Here is a 22,292-nt window from a genome sequence, read left to right as displayed (position 1 = left end):
CGGGCAATGGATAGATAATCAGCCTGGACTAATCCTAAGATCTCTTCTGTACAAGTCATAGGAACTAATAGAAATGTAGAGGTAGGGGTAGTATACAATGTATAGATTATGAATGAACATGCTGAATCAAAGTCAGGTTCAAATCATGGTTCTACCATTTTCTATGTGACAGAGGAAATGTTTGTAGTTAAAATTTCTTCCTTTGTATATGAAGTGGGTTGAGTTATTACTTGTTGACCCATGATGGAGTTGCTGCTAAATTAGAGGAAGGTCACATAGGGCAGTCTACCCGATGCACAGCATAGCTGGGTATGGTTGAACATACTAGCCCAGGTTCTTGGGAGGATGTGTGATACCTAACAGACTGTGAACACTGCTTGAAGCTGAAATTACAGCGGGGTGCGCAGCTCAGTGGTAGAACACTTGTGTAGATGCTCATGCCCCAGCCCCTGGCTTCTATCCCCAACCACTGCACCACAAACCAACCACTGGGAAGAATTGCCCAAGAGTTTCTAGCAGTAAGGAAACACTGGGCAGAGAATTTCTTCTAGTTTTAGGTTGGTTAGCCACAATGTGGAGGTTTGATGTCTGAATTAAAAGGTAGATCTTGAAGAAGGGCAAGCAAACAAACCCGAAGACATCTATATGGTAAAAGGAGGATCATTCTCAGAGGGAGGGTTAGAGTCCTGCTGGTAGGACTTAGGATACCAGGATATCCTAGAGAACAATGCACTCTCTCCTCACTTAGAGCTTGAGTTGCTCCACTCTGAAATAAAATCTGATCATCTGAACTGTTTGCTAGCACAGGTTGACAACAGGTGCTTTCTCAGAGAAGAAAAGTCCAAAGGGAAGTCCAAAGAGGGTCTAGTTGCACACACTTGTAATCTCAGTTACTCAGCTCTCTACTGAGTGTCTATACCCTAAGTTAATTCTAGTTTGAGGCCAGACTGAGCAAGGTTAGCAAGACTCTATCTCAAAATAAAATACAAAAGGAGGAGAAAGAGAAGGACGAGAAGGAGGAGGAAAAGAAGAAGAACTGGGGAGTATGAGTTCAATTTGTAATTAAACAAAGAGAGAAAATATGTTAGAAAATTTACCATTTGTCCATTTGTGGCTTAAGCCACTGACCAGAACCATACAGTCCCTTATTATTTACTCTCTTGTTAATAGATTATAGTTTCCTACCAGTTAAGTATGGACATTAAAACATAAAATCTGTGTAAATTGGTAATAACTGAAAAAGAACAAGTGTCAGAACCCAGGGCAATGGTACATGCCTAGACTCCTATTTGGTAGGCTGAGGCAGGAAGAACAATTGAGTCTAGGCACTTGGGAAGACTTTCAACAACTGTAAGAATGAATTGAGGGGTGATCACTTTACTTATTTGTGAAATTTGACACTTTTCTGACTCTGGAGGAGAATAAGGATGCTCCAGAAACAAGGTAGTACCTCTCTACAAACTTCAGAGGTTAGAGGAAAAGACAGGTGCTCAAGGACAAGATACTGGGCTAGATTCATTTCCTTTGAAGATACCCGTACTTATCTCTGATCTTCCTCAAATGGCAACTATGCAAATAGTGAGCACAAAAGTAGTTATCAGAATGGAGATTTGGGGACAGGCTGTGAGATTCCCTGAGAAGATTCATAAACAATGCAAGTTCAAAACTCTAATCAAGACATCCTTCAACTAAATTCTCTTATCCTTATTCTGGTATTGCTCAGAGATACCTTTAAAGCAGTACATAAAAAATTACTGATCCTTCCTTTTGTTTATCAAAATAAAAGAATATGACATTTTTTCTTTAAAAAATGAAAATTCAAATGTTTTCTCTTCCTACTCATATTCACATTTCTTTTTAAAAAAGGGACAGGTCCCAAGGGCTTATAATCCTAACCTACTCACAAGTCTGAGATCTGTGGATCTAAGTGTGAAGCTATCCCAGGCAGAAAAGTCTCTGAGTCTCTTATCTCCAATTAAGCAGCAAAAAGCTGGAAAGTTGGAAGTGGAACTGTCACTCAAGGGGTAGAGCCTTAAGAGAAAAAAGCTAAGGGACAGCACCCAGACTCTGAGTTCTAGCCTCAGAAAAGAAAAAGTAAGACCATAGATTCTGACTAAACAGGCATATGTAAAGATAATTTATTCCAAAAGAACATGCATTTTTTATTTCTGGATTCCATAAAGTAGGTCTAGTTAATGGAACATATATTTACATTAATATATTAGGAAGTCTGTTACATTATGAATTAAATTATGAATTAAAAATTACTAAGTGTTATATTTTTACTAATTATAAATATTATAAATTGAAAAAAGTTACTAGTATATCATTTTATTCTTTTATACTAGTATGAGGTTTGAACTCAGGGCCTCAAGGTTTCATTTAGCTTTTTCACTCATGGCTAGTACTCTACTAGATAAGATACAGTTGCACATCTGGATTTTTGTTGTTGTTATGAAACTTTTATTCAGGGCTTGGGTGCTGTCACTAAGCTCTTTACTCAAGGGGAGCATTCTACCACTTTAAGCCACAGCTGCACTTCCAGTTTTCTGCTGGCTAATTGGAGATAAGTGTCTCATGGGTGGATGTTCCTACACCAGCAGGCTTTGAACTGCTATTGTCAGATCTCAGCCTCCTGAGTAGCTTGGAATACAGGCATGAGCCACCATTGCCTGGGCACTTCTGGCTTTTTTATGGTTTGTTATAAATAAGAGTCTCCCAAATTTGTCTGAATAAGGTGGCTAAAGTCCCTTCAGACCTCAGTTTCCTTAGTCGCTAGGATTATAGATGCAAGCCACCAGTGCCCTGGGTGATGACTTTTATTCTCTTTAGAAAAAACAAAAACAAAAACAAACAAACAAAAACTTCTATTTGTTTGTATGAGATGGAACCCAGCAAGAAAAAAATTCTATCACCATTAAGCTACATTCTCTCATCCTCAAGAATGTCTTTTAAAAAATACAAAATAGCCGGGTGCCAGTGGCTCACGCCTATAATCCTAGCTACTCAGGAGGCTGAGATCTGAGGATTGCGGTTCAAAGCCAGCCCAGGCAGGAAAAATCCATGAGACTCTTATCTCCAATAAACCACTAGAAAACTAGAAGTGGTGCTGTGGCTCAAGTGGTAGAGTGCTTGTCTTGAGCTGAAGAGCGCAGGGACAGTGTCCAAGCCCAGAGTTCAAACCCCACGATCGACCAAAAAAATCAAAATAGATAATATGTAATATTGCCAGTGTGACAAAAAACACATATTATCACTCTTCCCTACTTCTCACATGTATGATATCTGTGAAGTAACAGAATAGTAGGAGACAGGATCAAACATCTTGCAAATGAATTGCTAAGAAAGTTAATTTTGTTTGCCTAATTTGGCAGTAAACTAGAGTTGGGAATTTAATATGGTCTTAAAAGTTACAGTGCAAACTCATTTCCTCCCTGAATGTCATTGCTATAGGCCCGCTCACATGGGATAGGTTTTTATCTAACTAGAAAATATGACATACAAAGTCTAAAATGATGTGTTGATTTGAGGCAACTTTCAAAACACAGTAACACTATGTATTTAATAAAATTGTAAATAACACTTGAGATTCTGGTGTCCGCGAAGCTGACCAGCTAACATCTGAAAGCAAGAATATAGTGAGTATCGTTACATTTTCTATTTTGTCTTTTCTTTTTAAAATTTTCTTTTCTAGATCAAAATTCAACCATGCAGCCAGCAGTGGCAACAGATGCTGTAAATTCCAGCACGAGAGAGGCTGAGGCAGGAGCTAACATCCTGTCTCAAATCAAAATAACTATGATGAAAAACAAGATTGGACATGCAATTCAATCTCTAAAACTAATCACTGATTTTACATAATCCAAAAACCTAACTTTTAAATAGCAGTCAATAGTTATGTTCTTAATTTACATTGGTTCTATATTATGCTTAGTCTCTCTCTCTCTCACACACACACACAAACACGTGTATATACTTACTATGTAATAGACTTGTAGGTTTATATTTCGCAAAGGTTTAATATAAAGAATGAAGAAAAGACTAGAAAATTCCAATCCCTGTAAAAACAAATATGTTCTGGAAACAGATGATAGACTAAAAAATTCATCAGGATGATGAACTTGCTTTCAGGTTAAGTAACTGAGATGCGCACACACCTGCCTAGGAAGTTTCTTCCAGTAAAAATCTTGTGAATCAGTGTCACCTACACAGAAGATAAAGGGGGTCTTTGGGTCTAGCAGTTAGCCAAACTGAGGCCAACAATTCAAATCGAGCCCTAGGGTTGTGTCTCCACGATCCTAAACTCAGAGTGGTGTCAGATTTTTAAGACAGCTTAAAAAATAAAGCATCAAATATGACAGGAAAGGTTTGTAGCCCATAGATCCTGAAGCATTTAATATCTTAAGATATTTAAATTCTAATTTACGATCTAGTCTGTGATTTGAAAAAGTCTGCTGATGAGCAGTTCTTTAACAACCTGAGAAGTCTGACAACTTAGGCCTATTCCTAAAAGTCAGAGGGAACCATTGAAACAGAATCACTACTCATTTATCACAAGAAATGGTTCCACAAAGTCAAAATGGAAAGAAATGGAATTGTAAATTACTCTGTTTTAGAAGACCCATTCACATGATATATCTTCACTAGCAGAAGTCTGCACTGCTAACTTTACTATTAAACACTGAATCTAACAAGTAAAATCACAGTAGAATAATATTTGCCATTAGTAACTTGGCAACATTAAACATATTTTTAAAAAAATGAATGCAATTCAAAAAAATAATTAATACAATTTTAAAAATCAGATAAAATTAGCATGAGATATGAGGAAAAGTAGAAAAGTCAGCTAAACTTCCCATAAAAGCCAGTCTGACTTGAAGTAAAGGAACTGTAGACAACACTTCTTTTAAAAACATTATTTCAGGGTTGGGAAGGTGGCTCAGTGGTAGAGGGCTTGACTCGCAGGCATGAGGCCCTGGGTTCCATTCCTTAGCACCACATAAGCAGAAAAGCTAGACATGGCACTGTGGCTCAAGTGGTAGAGTTTGAGCTGAAGAGCTGAGGGACAGCACCCAGGCCCAGAGTTGTTCAAGCCCCACAACCAACCAAAAACAAACAAACAAACATTACTTCTCCATTTAATACTGCATCCACAGCTAATAATCACTGAGATTCATATCAAGTAATTTTAGACATTTCCACATTGCTTTGAATTTTAATTTTAGAAATTATTAAGACTTTTAATGCTGACATTTACTGGGAAAAAAATAATTTTCTCTAAACACTAAGTAGAAAATATTTTTTAATGATTTTCCTTTGGGAGGTTCATATAGACACTTGCATTTGTGAGGTGTTATTTTTTCCATGTTGGCAAATATTCTAAGACTAAAATACACAAAGAGTTGGGTGCTGGTGGCTCATGCGTGTAATCCTGGCTACTCAGGAGGCTGAGATTTGAGGATCATGGTTCAAAGCCAGCTGGAGCAAAAATGTCCCAGTGAGACTCATCTCCAATTAACCACTCAAAAAACAGAAGTGGCACTGTGGCTCAAAGTGGTAGAGTTCTAGCCTTGGGCAAAATTGCTCAGGGACAGTGCCCAGTGCCCCAAGTTCAAGCCTCAGGACCCACAGGAAAAAATAATAGATAAATAAAATACACAAAGCAAAGGGCTCCATTGGGAATAAATTCTTCAGGGCCTACCACCTACAGCACTAAAGTTAGGCAGTTCCATATAGAAACACATCCCAGAGCTGTGTGCTTATCAGTTTGAGCACAAGACTGCCAAAGAAATGACTCATCTTTAATGCCTTATGGTTACGATGGGATTTAGGCTTTTACTAATGTCACCTCTATCTAGACAAGAAAAACCCCTGCCACGGCATTATAAGGCATCTTTAGTACAGGGCCCATTCAAGGTAACAAACTATAGATATTAAGTATCCTACTCTGGGTTTGATCAACACCAACACCAAAACCAACCAATGAACCAAACAAACCAACAAAACAGTATGCCAATCAGAAAACAACAACAACAGGATAGAAACCCACCTAAACTCAAAAATCATGAATTCCATCCTTTATTATTTTCTTGAAGCTATTAATTGGCTTTATTTTTCAATTCTAGAATTGAGCAACACTCCATTCCAGAAAAGAGAACAAGCATTTCCTTGCCCAAACTTCCAAAATGTCATAGTTGTTACACATTGAATAGCTGATCCTTCAAATACACAGTAGGAAATAATGATTCTTAAGATGCTCATAAACCTGCCTTTGGCTGCATCTGTCCCTTTATCCAAGTCAAGGAGACCAGAACCAGGGCCTGGTGAGGCAGACACACTTACATAACACCCTGGCCATTAAGGTTGTCAGACAGTAGCAGGACTGGTTCTCAAGGGGAGTTACATAATCTCTTCTCATTCCCTGGAGAGTTTTAAGGGAAGGGCAAGGAGGGAAAGACTACTATCTGTCAAGGGTAATTTGGCTGCAATGCTTCCTGCAGTCATGGCATACCTTGTATGGCCCCTTCTATGTAGGAGTTAGAGTCTGTGATTGTACAATATGTTCAGGCTACTTTGGACATCTTGAGAGTTCAATTGCTCTCACTATTTTGGCCACAAAAAGGAGGGGCTGTTCCAATCTTCCTTACAATCACCGCCCTAATCGTTACATTACACTTTCACAATTTAATCCCTTTATCTGCCTCACTGCCTTTTGGGAGCTAAGTAAGCACCACAGTGTGAGGCTTGATGATATAGCTAGCAGGGTAGCCTTACCAAGTGCCGCCCAGCTGCCAGCTACACACACAGCCAGGTGGGCAAGTCCAGAGTGCTAATCTGGACAGTGACATCTCTGTCACCTGCTCAAAATCCTTGAAACTTGCTCTCTCTCCAATATGGAGAAAAAAACAAGCACTGCATAGAATTGCCAGACATCACCCTGTGCTTTCTTCTGCTCAGTTTTAGATGGCCATTTGGCATTCTAAAGAATACTCATGCACAGAACTCCAGTTTTTCTATTTCAGTTAGAACTCGGTAAATAACTATTGCATACCTGTTACTAAGCAATAGGATTTAAAAAAAAAAAAAAACATGGTCAGAAACTATGCTTTCACAAAGTTCTTGTTCTTTTTCCACAAAATATTCTGAAGATGAAAAGCTTAATCGTACATTTTCTCTCTCATTCTCTCTCTCTGTCTCTCTCCAAATCTGTTCATCTCTCAAGGCAAGACATATTTGCAGGAGGAATTTATTTTAATCCACAACCTTTGGGGACACACAGCTTAGATAAAGTGTTGAGAAGATGAAACTCTGGCTTATAGGACTCGCTGAAAATATGTGTGAAGTAAAAGAACGTGTTTTTCACCCAGAGAACCTCTTGCTCCATCTTAGACTAGATGGTACTTATTAATGTACCCCCCAAAAATATTTGCTTATCTTTGTTGAGTTAGCTTCAGAGTTATGTGGGATGAATTAACAAATATTACTAATGGTTAAAATTTTATTGACTGTGTACCCACCAGGTTTATAACACTGCTGAACAATGGCAGCTAAATCCAACCAGAAATTTGAGGGGGAGTATTTTCATACTTAATTTTGCAATGTTAGTAAAGAAGCAGAAATTTCTTCAAATTTTCCAAAGATGGTGATCTATAGATCACAACTGCTTCTTTAACTTATTTTTTTACATGTATTTTGGGAAGTACTGGGTATCAAACCCATGGTGTTATAGATGGCAAACACATATTCTATCACTGAGCAACGCTTCAAACCCTGATGTATGTGTTTTGTGCATGCACGCATGCATGTGTGTTATGTGTGAGTGTGTGTATGTGTATGTGCCAACACTGGGGCTTGAACTCAAAACCTTGTATTCTCGCTTAGCTTTTTGCTTACAGCTGGCACTGTACCACTGAAATCGTACCTTCAGTACAAATTTTTGTTCATTCATTGAAGATAAAGTCTTAAAGACTATACTGCATGGGGTGCCTTCAAACCAAGGTCCTTTATGTCTCAGCTGCCTGAATAGCTAGAGTTACAGGCATAAATCACCATACCCACAAGATTTATTTTTTATTTTATGCTTAAATAATCAGAGAAGTAGGTATTAGTACTTTCAGTGAATAAAACATTTTTCTAAGTAAACATTCATAAGATATGCCAATAATGAACCAGAAAATATGAAAATACAGCTGTTTAAAATATGATGATACAGCTGTGTAGAGACTTCATACATAGTCTACACTAACTGGCCTTTGTGTTCCTCAGTTAAAACTACACAAGGCTATGAATTATTCCTTCTATTTTATGTACAAATCAGATATTTATTTGAAATATATGTGCATATATTCTTGATACACACACACACACACATATTCTTGATTAGTTTGGGGCTTTTTCTTTTCCAGTTCTGGGGATTGAAACCAGGGTTTCAGGCATGTTAAACAAGCACTATAGCACTCCAAACAGTGCTATAAGTAAACTCTTTGCTGCTTTTCTCAGTCACGCATCCATGTAGCTGTGTAATAAATAGAGGAGCAAGGGAGAGGCTGGTTATAGTTCAGTGCTAAATCACATGCATAGCATTCCTGAAAGCTCTGTTTTTCATCTCCAACACCCAAAACTAAAGAAAACCAAATCCAAAGTGGGAGATGGCACAATCTTTGTCACAAAGAACAGTAATGATCTTTCAGTGCAGCTGGTTAAAAAAGAATTGCACTGTCTGACACTCCTAAAAGGAAAGGGTAAGAGGGGCTGCGAAGGTGGCTCAGTGGTAGAGTGCTTGCCTTGCATGCAGAGGCCCTGGGTTCGATTCCTCAGCACCACATAAGCAGAAAAAGCCGGAAATGGCTCTGTGGCTCAAGTGGTAGAGCGCTAGCCTTAAGCTGCCCCATGACCAACAAAAAAAAAGAAGGAAAGAGTAAGAAACTGCTCTACATGCACATCAGGGGTTCAGAATCATCTTTTGTTAAAACAATTTAAAGTATTAGAACTTAATGTACACTACATGTTTTGCACCTAAAAATAAACAAGTAACAAAACAAAACAAAAAACAATGGCATCGTGGCCAGCTGGTTGCCCATGGCTCATGCCTTTAATCCTAACTTCTCAGGAGGCTGTGATCTAAGAATCACAGTTGGAAGCCAACTCAGGCAGGAAAGTCCATGAGACTCTCATTTCCAATTAATCACCAAAAAGCTGGAAGTGGAACTATGACTCCAAGTGGTAGAGTGTTAACCTTGAACACAAAAGCTCAGGGACAGCTCCCTGGCCATGTGTTCAAGCCCCCAAACGGTCACTAAAACAAAACAAACAAAAATAGAATATCACATGGCTAGTAAGGCTTCAAATAAATTGATTTTTACTTAGGTCCAGCAAGGAACCATTAGATGATTCAATGACTGGTCAGATGACAATGGTAAGTCAGTAACAACATGGTAGAAATATGGACCGCAAATGGAGCTGTGGTTCAAAGTGATAGAGCATTAGGCTTGAGCACAAAATCTCAGGAACAGTGCCTGGGTCCTGAGTTCAAGGTCTAAGACCAGGGCAAAGAAAAACAAAGAATTAGAAAGAGGAAGGAAGAGGAGAAAGAGGAGGAGGAGGAAGAGGAGGAGGAGGAGGAAATAGAGAGCCAGACGCTGGTTGCTCATGACGCTAGCATCATCCTAGCCATGAAATCCTAGCTACTCAGGAAGCTGAAATCTGTGTGAGGATTGTGTTTTAAAGCCAGGCCAGGCAGGAAAGTCTGTGAGACTGTTATCTCCAGTTAACCAGCAAAAATTCAAACCTGGCGGTACGGCTCAAATGAAAGAGAGAGGGGTGTGAGAGAGAGAGAGAGAGAGAGAGAGAGAGAGAGAGAGAGAGAGAGGAAGAAGAAGAAGAAGAAGAAGAAGAAGAAGAAGAAGAAGAAGAAGAAGAAGAAGAAGAAGAAGAAGAAGAAGAAGAAGAAGAAGAAGAAGAAGAAGAAGAAGAAGAAGAAGAAGAAGAAGAGAGGAAGGAAGGAAGGAAGGAAGGAAGGAAGGAAGGAAGGAAGGAAGGAAGGAAGGAAGGAAGGAAGGAAGGAAGGAAGGAAGGGAGGGAGGGAGGGAGGGAGGAAGGAGCAAAAAGAAAGAAGCAAAAAGAAAAGAGAAGATAGACTGGAAAATTGGCAGCAGTAGGCTGCATGTTTATTACCATAAGCAAGGCCCCTGGTTCAATCACTAGCACCAAAAATGTAACTACATAAATGTAATATATATAATAAAGTATGAGGAGAATTCATCGGTGTGCTGTGGATCCTCAATAAATGATTTCTCTTTCCTTCCCCCATGTTTCTATCACAAGAGACTGAAAGAAACGAAATCTAATTTTCTTTCAGAATATAGATACATCTTTAAAAGTGAACTGAGTTGTACATTTGTAGATGACTACTTTTAAAGATGCACATAGAAAGTGCATTCATGTTTCTTTTTGACATTTGGTGGGAAAAATAATGTTTATCTAACTCAGAAGACTTAAAAAGTTTGGAGCTACCATCACTTACAAATTTGGAGGCATATTTGATAATTTAATGCAATTTTATTGGTATGATTTAGAGGGCTTTTTAGAGATATTCATTTAAAAATGAGGAAAGCCTATGTAAAGCACAGGGAAAGTAGACAGTAAGGACTCTCAAACCATCACATTGGTTCAGAGCAGCAGTTCTCAAAGTATAGTAACTTGGCTTAGCAGAATCAGCCTCACTTTGGAATTGCCTATAAATTCTTAGACCCCTATCCCAAATCTAAGGATTCAGAAGCTCCAGGGACGGGATCCAGGAATCTACACTTAAACAACACTGCCAAGTGATTTTAATACATGCTCCAATTTGAGGACTAATGGTCTAAAGTATTTACTATTTCCATACATCTATAAGATGAACTAAAAAGCACTATTAATTTAACATGGATATGTATATTTCCACAGTTGCTACATAGACTCCCATTGTTTTAATAATAGCTATACTCTTTTTTTAGGTGGTAAAAATTATAATAAAATTTAATTATTGTGGGTCCCTTGAAATTGGTATATTGGTTCTTTTTTTTTGGTCTGTTTTGTTTTTAATTGTTAAAGTGATGTACAGAGAGGTTACAGTTCCATAAGTAAGGTATTAAGTACATTTCTTGTCACACTTGTTACTCCTTTGCTCATTTTCTCCTACTTTCCCTCCTCTCAAGCCCCCCCCCAGGTTGTACAGATTATTTCCAACATACTGTCTTGTGTATGTTGCTGTTGCATTGGCTGCCCTTGTCCTTTGTCTCGCCATTCTGTTGTTTCCTTTCCCTTCCCTGATTCAACTAAATGTATATTTTAAACTCCATTCAACACTTAGTATCATTGCATCATCATAAGATCTTAATAGTGGAAGTAGAATTAATGGATGGGGAGACATTATTCTATCCTCTACTATCAATTTTAATCTCTACTTTCTACTCAAGATAGAATTCACACGTGAAATAGTTGGCCTGAATACAAACCAGGGAGAAGGAAAGTACACTTTATGAGGCTGTAAGGGGATGGGATGTTTATTCTCAGGTCCAACACTCACCTTGAATTGTCCTCTTGAAGAACGCCTTGCAAGCTTCACAGGATGCAACCCCGTAGTGGTACCCAGAGGCGATGTCACCACACACTAAACACAGTCTCTTGGGCATGGAGTTAAGCATGTATTCACACTTGGTTTGGGGATCTTCAACTATGGTGCTAGAGCAGTCATCATACAGTTTCCTGACAGGCCCATTACCTCCCAGGATAGGAGCGGAAGGGTAGAGAGGTGGCGAGTCCAGTCCGTTCTGATGACCATTCATGGTTGAACTGTAGCTCCCACTGGCGTCGGAAGAGCCACCAGGACTGTGGTGGTTGACGCTGTCCGTCAGGGAAGCTGGGCTGGAGGGCTCCGTCTTGATGAAGGACGAACAGCTGGAATCAATGTGTCGATCTTTGTTTGACATTCTGCAGAGAAGCCTGAGATGGAGAGAGAGAGAGAGGAAGAGAGAGAGAGAGAGAGAGAGAGAGAGAGAGAGAGAGAGAGAGAGAGAGAGAGAGAGAGAGAGACAGGAGAGGGTCAAATACAACGACCAACAGAAGTAAAAAGACAAAAAAGAAAAAGAAAAAAAAGTGCTGGGCTCCGGTGGCTCAGGCCTGTCATCCTAGCTACTCAGGAGGCTGAGATCTGAGGATCATGGTTCAAAGCCAACCCAGGCAGGACCATCCTTGAGACTCTTATCTCCAATAACCACCAGAGAACCAGAAGTGGGACTGTGGCTCAAGTGGGAGAGCGTTCTCCTTGAGCTAAAGAACTGAGGGACAGCACCCAGGCCCAGAGTTCAGGCCCCACGACCGACAAAAATACATGAATAAATAAAAATTTTAAGAAATAGTAGAAAAAGTAAAGAGGAAAGATGGAAGGAGGAAAACCAAAAGAAGAATGTGCATTGCTCTTTGAGAGTGTTTCGGTGGGGGGAGGGGGAGAGTAGGGGACTGCACTTCACTCCTTCTCCCGTCAATATCTCTTGTTCTACAAGAAGGCAATCAGCATAAGGGCATGCCAGAGTTACATCAACGCATAAGACAAGCCGTAAACAAACGCTCTAAAGGGGCCCCCTTGCTTTTATTTTACCTTTACTCCTGGTGTACAACTGTCAATATCCAAATTGACTCTAGATTCTAAATTTATCAATGGAAGAGGTGGTGATTGGTGAAGCCCGTGTCATTTCTAAAAATGTCATTTATCCTCACTCCATCTCTCCCACTTTCTCGCGCTGCGTGCATTTTATTATGAGCAGAACCAAACTTTTATTTCAAGAGTGAACAGATGATTCTCAGCTCTGTAATTACTATTTGTCAGCATGCTTCCATAGCATAACGGTGTCTTTTATTGATCTCACTGAAGCGCATCGGGAATCTATCCTCAATCATGTCGTTTCTTTATTTAAATCGCCCCATTTCATAGCCATTTCATAATGTATAAAGATATCAAATATAAAATTCTAGCTAGTACTTACGGATTACTTCCTAAGGCTCCAAAGCTTTTTGACTGATCACCATCACCAGCACTGATCAATACATTTGTGTATAGGTGTGTGTGTGTGTGTGTGTGAGAGAGAGAGAGAGAGAGAGAGAGAGAGAGAGAGAGAGAGAGAGAGAGAGAGAGAGAGTTCACCTGTGGTCTGCCATTATTTAACAGATGAATCTTTAAAAGCCATCTGAGCCTTCAGTAAGTCATAAATCTCACACTCCATATTTAGTACTGCAGAAATGTATCAAAGTTTGTTGTCTCTTTCTCTTTCCCTTTTGTCTTTTAACATCTCTTGGAGGAAAGTATGATGAAGTATCTAATGAAATCATGTTCCTCAAGCCCTCATATCTAGAAGAAGTACATCCACTTCTTTCTTTGTTGGATCCACAAGCCATTGACTTTCTCAAAAGGTAATTAAATGCAAAAATAGAATTGGTGCCATTGTCTTTCAACTTAGCCATAAAGCAAAAGCACTGTTCACAAAACCTCTAAGAATCTTCTAAGAGCCCGGGATAGAATGAAGAAGTGACAATTGAGAGAGGGACTTAGATAATTGCTTCCTGATGGAAGGTTGATTTATGGGAATCCCATTGTGTAATGGTCATTCGCTGGAATTTTGAGGACTTGGTCACCCTAGAATCAAGTGATACGATGACCCCTCCCACCTCTAAGTCTAATGAATTTTACCTTTGCACAGATTTCAGTCTCTCCTCTGGACCTCCCTTCCCCCATTGTTCTGTTCCTTAAAAGGGTAGAACACTCAGGAATTTCCTTATCAGGAATGTCTCTACCTAACAGTTCCAAGCACAAAGAATCTCCTCCTTCACACTGTGGAACTTTGCTTTTTAAAGTCAAGCAGTATCAGGGTGTGCTGAAATGAAGGACACACACACACACACACACACACACACACACACCACACATCATCTCCCTTTGCCCACCCACTTGTGTTTGCCCTAAACTGAAAGAGCTAGCAAAAGAAAAAGTCTCCCCCTCAACCAGCCCGAACTACAGCATCTTCTTTCCTCTCCGACCAACGCCCCCCCCCCCCCCCAGCATCTGCTGCCTTGTACCCGTCACTGCTAATGAGCGTTGTAATTAATAGATCGCTCTCCTTGTCTCCCTGCTTGCACTCAGGGCGAAGCACTTTCCTCAAGTCAACGTTTGAAAGAAAGCGGGTCGGCACTGACTTACAGCAGCCCTGTGAATTCCTTTTAATTTAGAGCTCTTATACCACCACTTCACTTATTACCTTATAATTACCGGACTGCTCGCACATACATTATGATCTTAGACTAGAGTTAGAAGTTATTAGGCTACTAAACCATAGCTGTTCCCCTTTCCTGTCTCTGGCACTGAATTTCTCACAGCAATGACAATTAACTCTTTCACCATCTGCCTGAAAGGCATCTTCTTTCTCTCTCTCCTTCCTTCTCCTCCCCCACCTCTGTCTCCCAGAGGAGCATTGCCTTGCCCCCTGCCGATCACAAAACCCACCCCATTTCCCCTATGCTCCTCTCTCCCTCCCCCACCAGCCCCTCTAAGTTCACTCTCCTCCTTATTCTTCACCGCCTCAGGCTTTCTTTCATGGACTTGTAAAATTTGCAGATTCTCCATTTAAGAGAGAAAAGGCCAGAAATTACTCTCTCATGTATACGACAGTTATTTGCTTCAGATTTGCTATATCGGCCAAATGTATGTGCCAAAGGCATGTTGTTCAAAGTCTCCAAAAACTGGGGACTCTTCAGTCAGCTGTCTCATCCAAAATGTCAGCCTATAACTCAGCAATAACCCCAATGCCAGCAGGATAATCTTTTTGACTAGAGCTTCCAGGGAAATCCTGGGAACCCTGGCAGTACCTTCTCATTGATCTGCCCACTTATCCATAAGTGAATGAAGTAAACTGGATTTGTTCAGAGGTTGTAAGCGTTTCTTTTCTAGTCATAAACTACCTCCTTAATTAATGCCTTTTGCCCAAAGTAAATACTAATAAGTCTTCCATTTATTAAATGATTCTGACATGCCAGGCACCAAGCTGCATGCTTTACAAAGATGACCTCTGTTATTACCCAAGAGGTAATCTTTATGAAATTAAGCTTCAGACGGTCTGAAACTTAAAAGCCAGACAGTTAAGGAACTGGTAGGGTGGGATGTGAACTCATTTCAGACTCCAAAGTCCAGAGTAGAAACATCTCAAAGCCAAGACAGATCCAAATGCTACTCACTGATTTAAAGAAAAATTAAAAATGAAGGTAAAAACCGGCACAACCAAGAGTAGAGATGGTATACACAGATCTACTGCTTTCATTTCTCAGCCGTTCCCTCCACTATGCACCCAGTAGGAAGAAAGGACCAACCAAACTGCCCTGCTAAGTCACATCCCCACAGCTCATGTGACACCTAAACACAATCTCTGAAAGCATACAGTTGTCTCCTAATTACTACTTAGCTCACTACACTGAACGCTTCCTAGACACCATGACATTAGAACCTAAAACTACAGCTAGCCTTAATTCTCTTGCGCTCTGTCTCTGAAATTCTACAGCTCTATTATTCAAGCCTGAAATATTCACAACTATCTATAAATTCAATTGTCAGCTGGTGGGTTTTTATTCTAGACTTCACTTCAATCTAAAATTAGAGGCACTAAAACCCACATTAACTCTAAGAGGAATGCAGTGAATAAGACTTTATTTCAAAAGAACACCTTTTTGTCAGAAAGAGCCATTTTCAAGATGATGGCTTTATCTGCAGCCGAAGAGAATAAACCCAATTTCACATTGTGCTGTTAATGCAGAAATTTTAGGTCACATTGGGTTAATAAAAGTCTAAATTTGGTTAAGAAAGAAATGAATAGAAATAACGTGTTGAAGTGTGGGGAAAATATTTATTTTAAAAGCTCGATACAGGTGACTTTTGTTTTCTTATTTTGAAGGACAGATGAAAAGGGTAAGACAAGACAAGCCGTTTTCCAGAAATCTGTGAACACACACAACACCCTGAGAATAAATTGGGGGAAATGCAGATCTAAATCAATGTTCAGAAAGTTGGGGGGAGGCGGGGTTCAGTAGCACACAGCCTGCCCATCTCAGATGAACAAGAGCCTGGGTTTAATCTTCATCATTGAAAATATTTTTTAAATGCAAAATCACATTTTTTAATGTAAGAACTAGCATTTTATGAATTTAGCAGCCTTCTTAAAATTTCAGTGCTTTAAGAACCACTTTCAATGCAGTTCAAGACATGTTCTCAAACAATCCTGAGTATCTTATTTGACATAAAAATGTGTTTTCTAAGCTAGGAGTTAGTGGCTCATGCCTTAATCTTCACTATTCAGGAGCTTGAGATCTGAGCATCATGATTCAAAGCCAGCCTGGAAAGGAAAGTCCATGAGACTTTTTATCTTCAAATAACCAGCCAAAAGCCAGAAGTGGAAGTGTTGCTCAAGGGTTAGAGCTCCTGCCTTGAACAGAAAAAGCTCAGGGACAGTACCCATATCCCAGTACCAGCACTAAAAATGAGCACAAAAACAGAAGGTGTTTTTTATTCTTGCCTCGGGGTCTGTAAGGGCAAAATTTATCTTTGGTGCTAGAGATGAACAATCAAGTAAATGAAACTTCTCAGGGGATAGACTTTTTAAGAAGCAATTCTTGAGAGTTAATTAACTGTGTATATATGTAAGCATTAAAAAAAGTGAGAAATAAGAGAGAGAACAGGAATCAATTAAGTTGCTGCTGTAGGGGAAAACAAGATCATTGGGAACTTAATATTCAATTTATATTATAATTATCATTAATTGTCATCAGTGATTCTACCTAGATCCAGGTAAATGTGTGAACATGAGGGAACTGAAAGGAGTTAGAATTTCTATACACATGTGTAAATGTCCAGTGTGGACATTTCAAAGGTAAAACGTAAGAGGAGCCAGCACTTAAGCTGGCCATGGGTGGCTCATGCCTATAATCCTAGCTACTCTGGAGGTTGCCATCTGAGGATGAAGGTTCAAAAGCAGCCTGGGCAGGAAAGTCCATGAGAGTCTTATATCCAATTAGCCAACAAAAACTGGAAGTGGGGCCATGGTTCAAGTGCTGGAGAGCTAGTCTTATGAAAAAAAAAAAGATCAGGGACAGTGCCCAGGCCTTGAGATCAAGCCTCAGGACTGACACACACAGAAAGGGTAGCCAAGATTTTGATTTAAGGCTGATATAAAAATAATGTTGCTTAGATTTATGCATTTTTATCCCTTTCATGAAATACAAGTGCTTAATAGATGGGTTGTTCACACAAATTCTGTGCAAAATGTGAATTTATTTCTGATCACTCTGATAAAAGGATCCACATGCCTATCATCTGCAGTAGAGAGGCTAAGGCAGGAGAATCGCAGGTTCAAAGCCCATTTGAGCCGGTGCTGGTGGCTCATGCCTGTAATCCTAGCTAATCAGGAGACTGAGATCTGAGGAACTCGGTACAGTCTGTGAAACTCTTATCTCCAATAAACCACCAGAAAACTGGAAGTGGCGCTGTAGCTCAAGTGGTAGAGCACTAGCCTTGAGCTGAAGAGCTGAGGGACAGCGCCTGGGCCCAGAGTTCAAGCACCATGACCGACCAAAGGAAAAAAACAAAAGGCCAGTCTGAGCTACACAGTGAGATTGTCTAAAAGAACTGTGAAACAATTCTTCTTAGTGCAGATGGCCTTATTATGCCTACTTGTTTGTTTAGATATTCTGAAACTTCTCTTATACTTACATTAGTAGCATACACATTTACAGACTAAATTAATGTCAAATCAAGAAGTCACTATTTTTTTATTTGCTTTTGTTATCCTAAGGTCCTGTAAAGGTAACTATTATCATGAGAAATGCCAAATGTTTTCCAAACATTTTTCTAATGTGTCTTATGTAAAAGACCCAGAAGCCAGCAAAACTGCCAGTTTGTAAATTCAGCTCCTCTCATTGAATATTAAGGGTTGGAAAAAGATCATTAACTCCATCACCAATCGTGTGATTGGCTATCTACTTAAATATTTTTGTTAAAAATAAAATAGAAAGCATAAAGCTTTCAGTAGCCTGAAGTTCTCTCTCTCTCAGCCTCTCTCTCTTTTTTTTTTCTGTAAATGCTTTTCGAGGAAAATCTCTGAATTAAGGCTACAGCTCCCTGAGGTTAGCTTCAGAGCCTATGACCCCCAGAAGCAACCCTGGCAAGCCTGAGTTACAACTTCAAGCCTCTACTTTACAATGAAATTTTTTTTCTCCCCTTGCTTCAACTAATTGCACTCTAGTAAAGTGGCAAAATGTGAATCACTTAGTAACAAAATGGGCACCAGCTGCTATTGTCAGAGAATGGTGATGCCGAAGAAAGGGAAAGCAACCGAATGAAGTGTCATGTCAGAAATCAACGGTGCAACGTGTGATTTGAGAAAACATGACTACTTTACAGAGACAGGGTGTCATTACGGCATCACAGTAATACGATGCTTTGACAACTGCTGGGTCTAACATATCATCATTGCATTAAGGTACACTGGCTTAGTTGGGGAAGGAAGAAAAAGGATTTTTTCTTTTAATAAGAAATATCTTAAGGTCTGCCTGGTTAACCCAATGGAAGGAGATCATTTTTCTTAAAGGAAGAATGGTAAATCTTGACCCAGGTGCTCTGAAAGATAAAAACACATGGACACACGTATGTACACATTTATGTATAATTTAAAGCCATCTTGGATAACATGGAGCCCATCTAATAGAACAGATTTCTCTATAATAGAATCACGCTTATTCGGTGTTGCTGTGTGTCTGTGTGTGTGTGTATGTGTGTGTATGTATCTATGTATGTATGTGTATGTGTGTGTGCTAGTAATGGTGTTTGAACCTAGGGCCTGAGCACTGTCGCTTACCTTGTTTTGCTCAAAGCTGGCACACTACCACTCCAGCTACACTTCCACTTTCAACTTTTGGTGGTTAATTAGAGATAAGAGTCTCATGAATTTTCCTGCCCTGGCTGGCTTCAAACTACAATCCTTAGATCTCAAGCCTCCTAAGAAGTTAAGGGTACAGATGTGAGCCACTGGCACCCAACTCAGTGTTGCTGGTTTATTTGAGCAAAAATGTTAGGCATTTGCTGCAAAAGACTCTCTGCAACTTCTTTGTATGTCACAACTATCCTGAGTTAAATACTACAATTCCATGTGCTAGTGACCACTGAGTCCCCATTGATCCAAGATGGTTAGGCATCCTACTTGGAAGTACAGCATATCCGAAGAATCCTGTGTGACTATTTCTGCTATGTTACATATGACAAAGCAAGCAGAAGTGAGGACACATTTACATACAAAGCAGTGCCTTCGTGGCTGACAAGATGCGGCTATTTACAATGGAGACAAGAGGTCAGACTGCTAAGAAAGTGAATTGAATTTGAGCTCTTATCCAAACTGAAAGCTCTTCTAGCTCTTTAAGGCACTGTCCACACAGAAAAAAAAAATGGAAAATAGAAAACTATCACAAAGAAGGGACTACTTGACTACTTTCTCCTGTCTGGATAGGCATTTCAAGGAAAGTGCTCCACGAACTAGAACCTGCACCTAATGACTAAATCCTTATAGGAAAGACTTCCTATTGATACCTTATTTCTTTCTAGGGTCCTGCAGTTTAATGGTCCTGTGTTCTTCAACTTTGTTCTGACTTTAGGTTTATCAACTACTCTGATTTAAACACTCAAATCCCATATGCTAGCTAGTGACCTCTAAATCCCAGTTAATCCAGGATGGTTAGTCTCCCAATTGGACAGGCAGAATACCCAGAGAATCTTACTGTCATACTTACAACAAAGGAAGTTTGGAATCTATTCATTTACAGCAATGAAGGCCCAGAAAAATAAGAATAATGTGCTAAACACAGTCTCAACTGTAACAAGAGCTAGGGTGTGGTGAATCCATGAGTGCTAGGCAATACATGTAGAAACACCAGTATCCCTGCTTCGTCTATGAACTGCTGATCACCTTGTGGGGTTATCTGTACTATTTTAGATATAGAAAAGCACAGTGGCTTCCATTTGTAGTGTCAGATGATATTTTATGCTTCCTGGTTGATAAATTTTATTAATGGGAAAAGAAACCAGTCCTGTGATATCACAATGTGCTATGCATTGTGATTGTCGACAGTTTCTGTATATAAGGATTCGATCTGATGTAGAGGCGCTCAGTAATGTCATTTGTTCTTAGCTTGTTTTCCTGGCCCTGTTTCAACCTAGGGGTGAGCATCTCTTGTCTATGGCTCTACATACAGTCAGTGAGCTACTGGCAAATCAATAAAACTGTTAAATGCATAATAATGCTAGGTAATTGCATACATGATGTTTTGCATAATTAACCGTCTGAGCTTTTCTTTAATATAATGGGCACTCATGTAATAGAGTAGCTATAAGTCCATAAAATACACACAGTTTATATGAACCATGATTCTGCTTCAAACTCTAGCTAATCATCTACATCGGCTTTGAAGGGAGCGCTGGTCTCTACTGCCAAGTCCAGATCAATTCTTACGACATTACTTTATAACTAAGATGATATTTAACTGATGGTGGCAATTAGCTATTATCCCGATTGTACTCAAGGACTGTAACAGTAGGGGGGAGAAATACCATTTAGTTTAAACAAACTTCAGCCATAGAATCAATACTATCAAGGCAAATTAAGCATTATAACAAGTGTGTGTATTTGCCCTTATGCAGCTTAATTAATGATGCTCTCCCAACCATCCAATCATATGACACCTGTGGATCTTAAAGAAAGAACTTTCTGCTTCATCTGAAACTTGATAGGGAAACAAACATTTTATCTTAAATATTAAAGGGCATTTCTTCGTTTACACAAGTTACTTTCCTGGAAGCCAGAAGTACAAGGAGCAGAAGGGCCTTCAAAGAACATACCTTAGGGTCAACCCAGATAAAGTCCCTGAGTTTACTAGGTGGCTCTATGGGGCTGCAATGGAAGGTAATAGCCCTGAGCTGTTGGCGGTGACCATCACTAAAAAGAAAGGGTCTTGGAAGGTTAAAAAAAGAAAAGAAAAACTATATAAGATAAATCATCCAAATGAAGCTTACAATATATGCGGAAGGTAACATTTTATTCTGCCTTAGAGATTTACTGTGTCACAATCAGCCATCCTCTGCCGTAAGCTTTGAGAGGAAAGAAATAGTCTCTTGCTTCTACAAATCTCTAGTCTTTCAAACAGAAATATGGATCAATAAAGTTTGCTTGTGTCCAGACAATTCTGTCTTCAAGCAGTCAAGGAGTGAGCGGAAGAGAAGTCAGCACAGCAGGGGGCTGACAGCTAAATGAAGACCTTCTCCTGGCATCTCTCGCTAGAGACGAAATAAACAGACATTCAACTCATGGAAAGTCTATGCAACTGATCTTTACAAATGGCAATTGAATGTAGATGCTTTTCCCACATACTCCAGTGACGGAGTTCACAAATCAAATCCAGGTCAATGAAAGCCCAGGGTGCCTGAATTTCTCTCCCTTTCTCTTTGCTATGCTGAAACAGGAAAGAAGAATGCTATCCGGAGTTGCTGTTAGGATACTGAGATTAGAATATTGATGATGCCACCCTTCAGTCATTAAGAAAATGTTTTGCAAAAGCCATTACAACTACCCATAAAGCAACTGCCCCATTGAGACAGCACAGTGTTCTTAGTGTGGGACTCTAAAATCTACTCTGACACAGGGTGAATTACAGTAGCTACATGTAAATACTGGAGAGGAATCATGATAGAAAACAAAACAAAACAGCATTGAATTGAGCACATAGAAGAATTTCTATATTAGAGAAGACTTGCAGTGAAAAGGGACATATGGACATGCCAGACAGTAGTTAACTATATTTATGGTTTTAACTTACTAGCTTAATCTGCAGCAGCTAACATCTGCATGCCAATGCAGCTGGTCTTGGGTGGTCGATGATAGCAGAGGTTAGGACTATATTCTGGAGTGGGATGGGGGGGGGGTCTCAGGTGTTATTCAGCTGATGCAGAAAAGCAGAGTGGGTAGGGAAGGGGGCATTCTTCTTGGTTGCACTCTTTTAAAATGTTTCAGTGAGCTAGCTGCCTGAATCAAAGATGAAGCAAAGCACACAAACCACAGTTTGAAGGTAAGGACTAAGGATTTGTTCTGTGATGGGATGTGTTTTGTAAAAAGGGATTATTGGGCAGTGTAAAATGACAGCCAGGGAAGTCAAGAGATAGCTAGGAAAGAGCCAGGAAT

The 22,292-nt window shown here is 39.6% G+C and overlaps 1 protein-coding gene across 5 annotated transcripts in view; it reads right to left on the bottom strand.

Moving 5' to 3' along the window:
- The window catches only part of Esrrg (estrogen related receptor gamma), a 519,748-nt gene that overhangs the window by 163,760 nt on the left and 333,696 nt on the right, over positions 1–22,292 (bottom strand). For all 5 annotated transcript variants that reach the window (XM_042682338.1, XM_042682339.1, XM_042682337.1 and 2 more), the window contains one exon: positions 11,567–11,982. In XM_042682338.1, the coding sequence (XP_042538272.1) occupies positions 11,567–11,969 (403 nt within the window). In that variant the 5' untranslated portion in view covers positions 11,970–11,982. The remainder of the gene's footprint in view (positions 1–11,566; positions 11,983–22,292) is intronic.

Source organism: Dipodomys spectabilis, unplaced genomic scaffold (genome assembly GCF_019054845.1).
Source record: "Dipodomys spectabilis isolate Male_0828 unplaced genomic scaffold, ASM1905484v1 ptg000069l, whole genome shotgun sequence".
NCBI classification, from domain to species: Eukaryota; Metazoa; Chordata; class Mammalia; order Rodentia; family Heteromyidae; genus Dipodomys; species Dipodomys spectabilis.
Note: the sequence above shows the minus strand (reverse complement) of the source record. Positions and strands in the feature narration are given on the sequence as shown.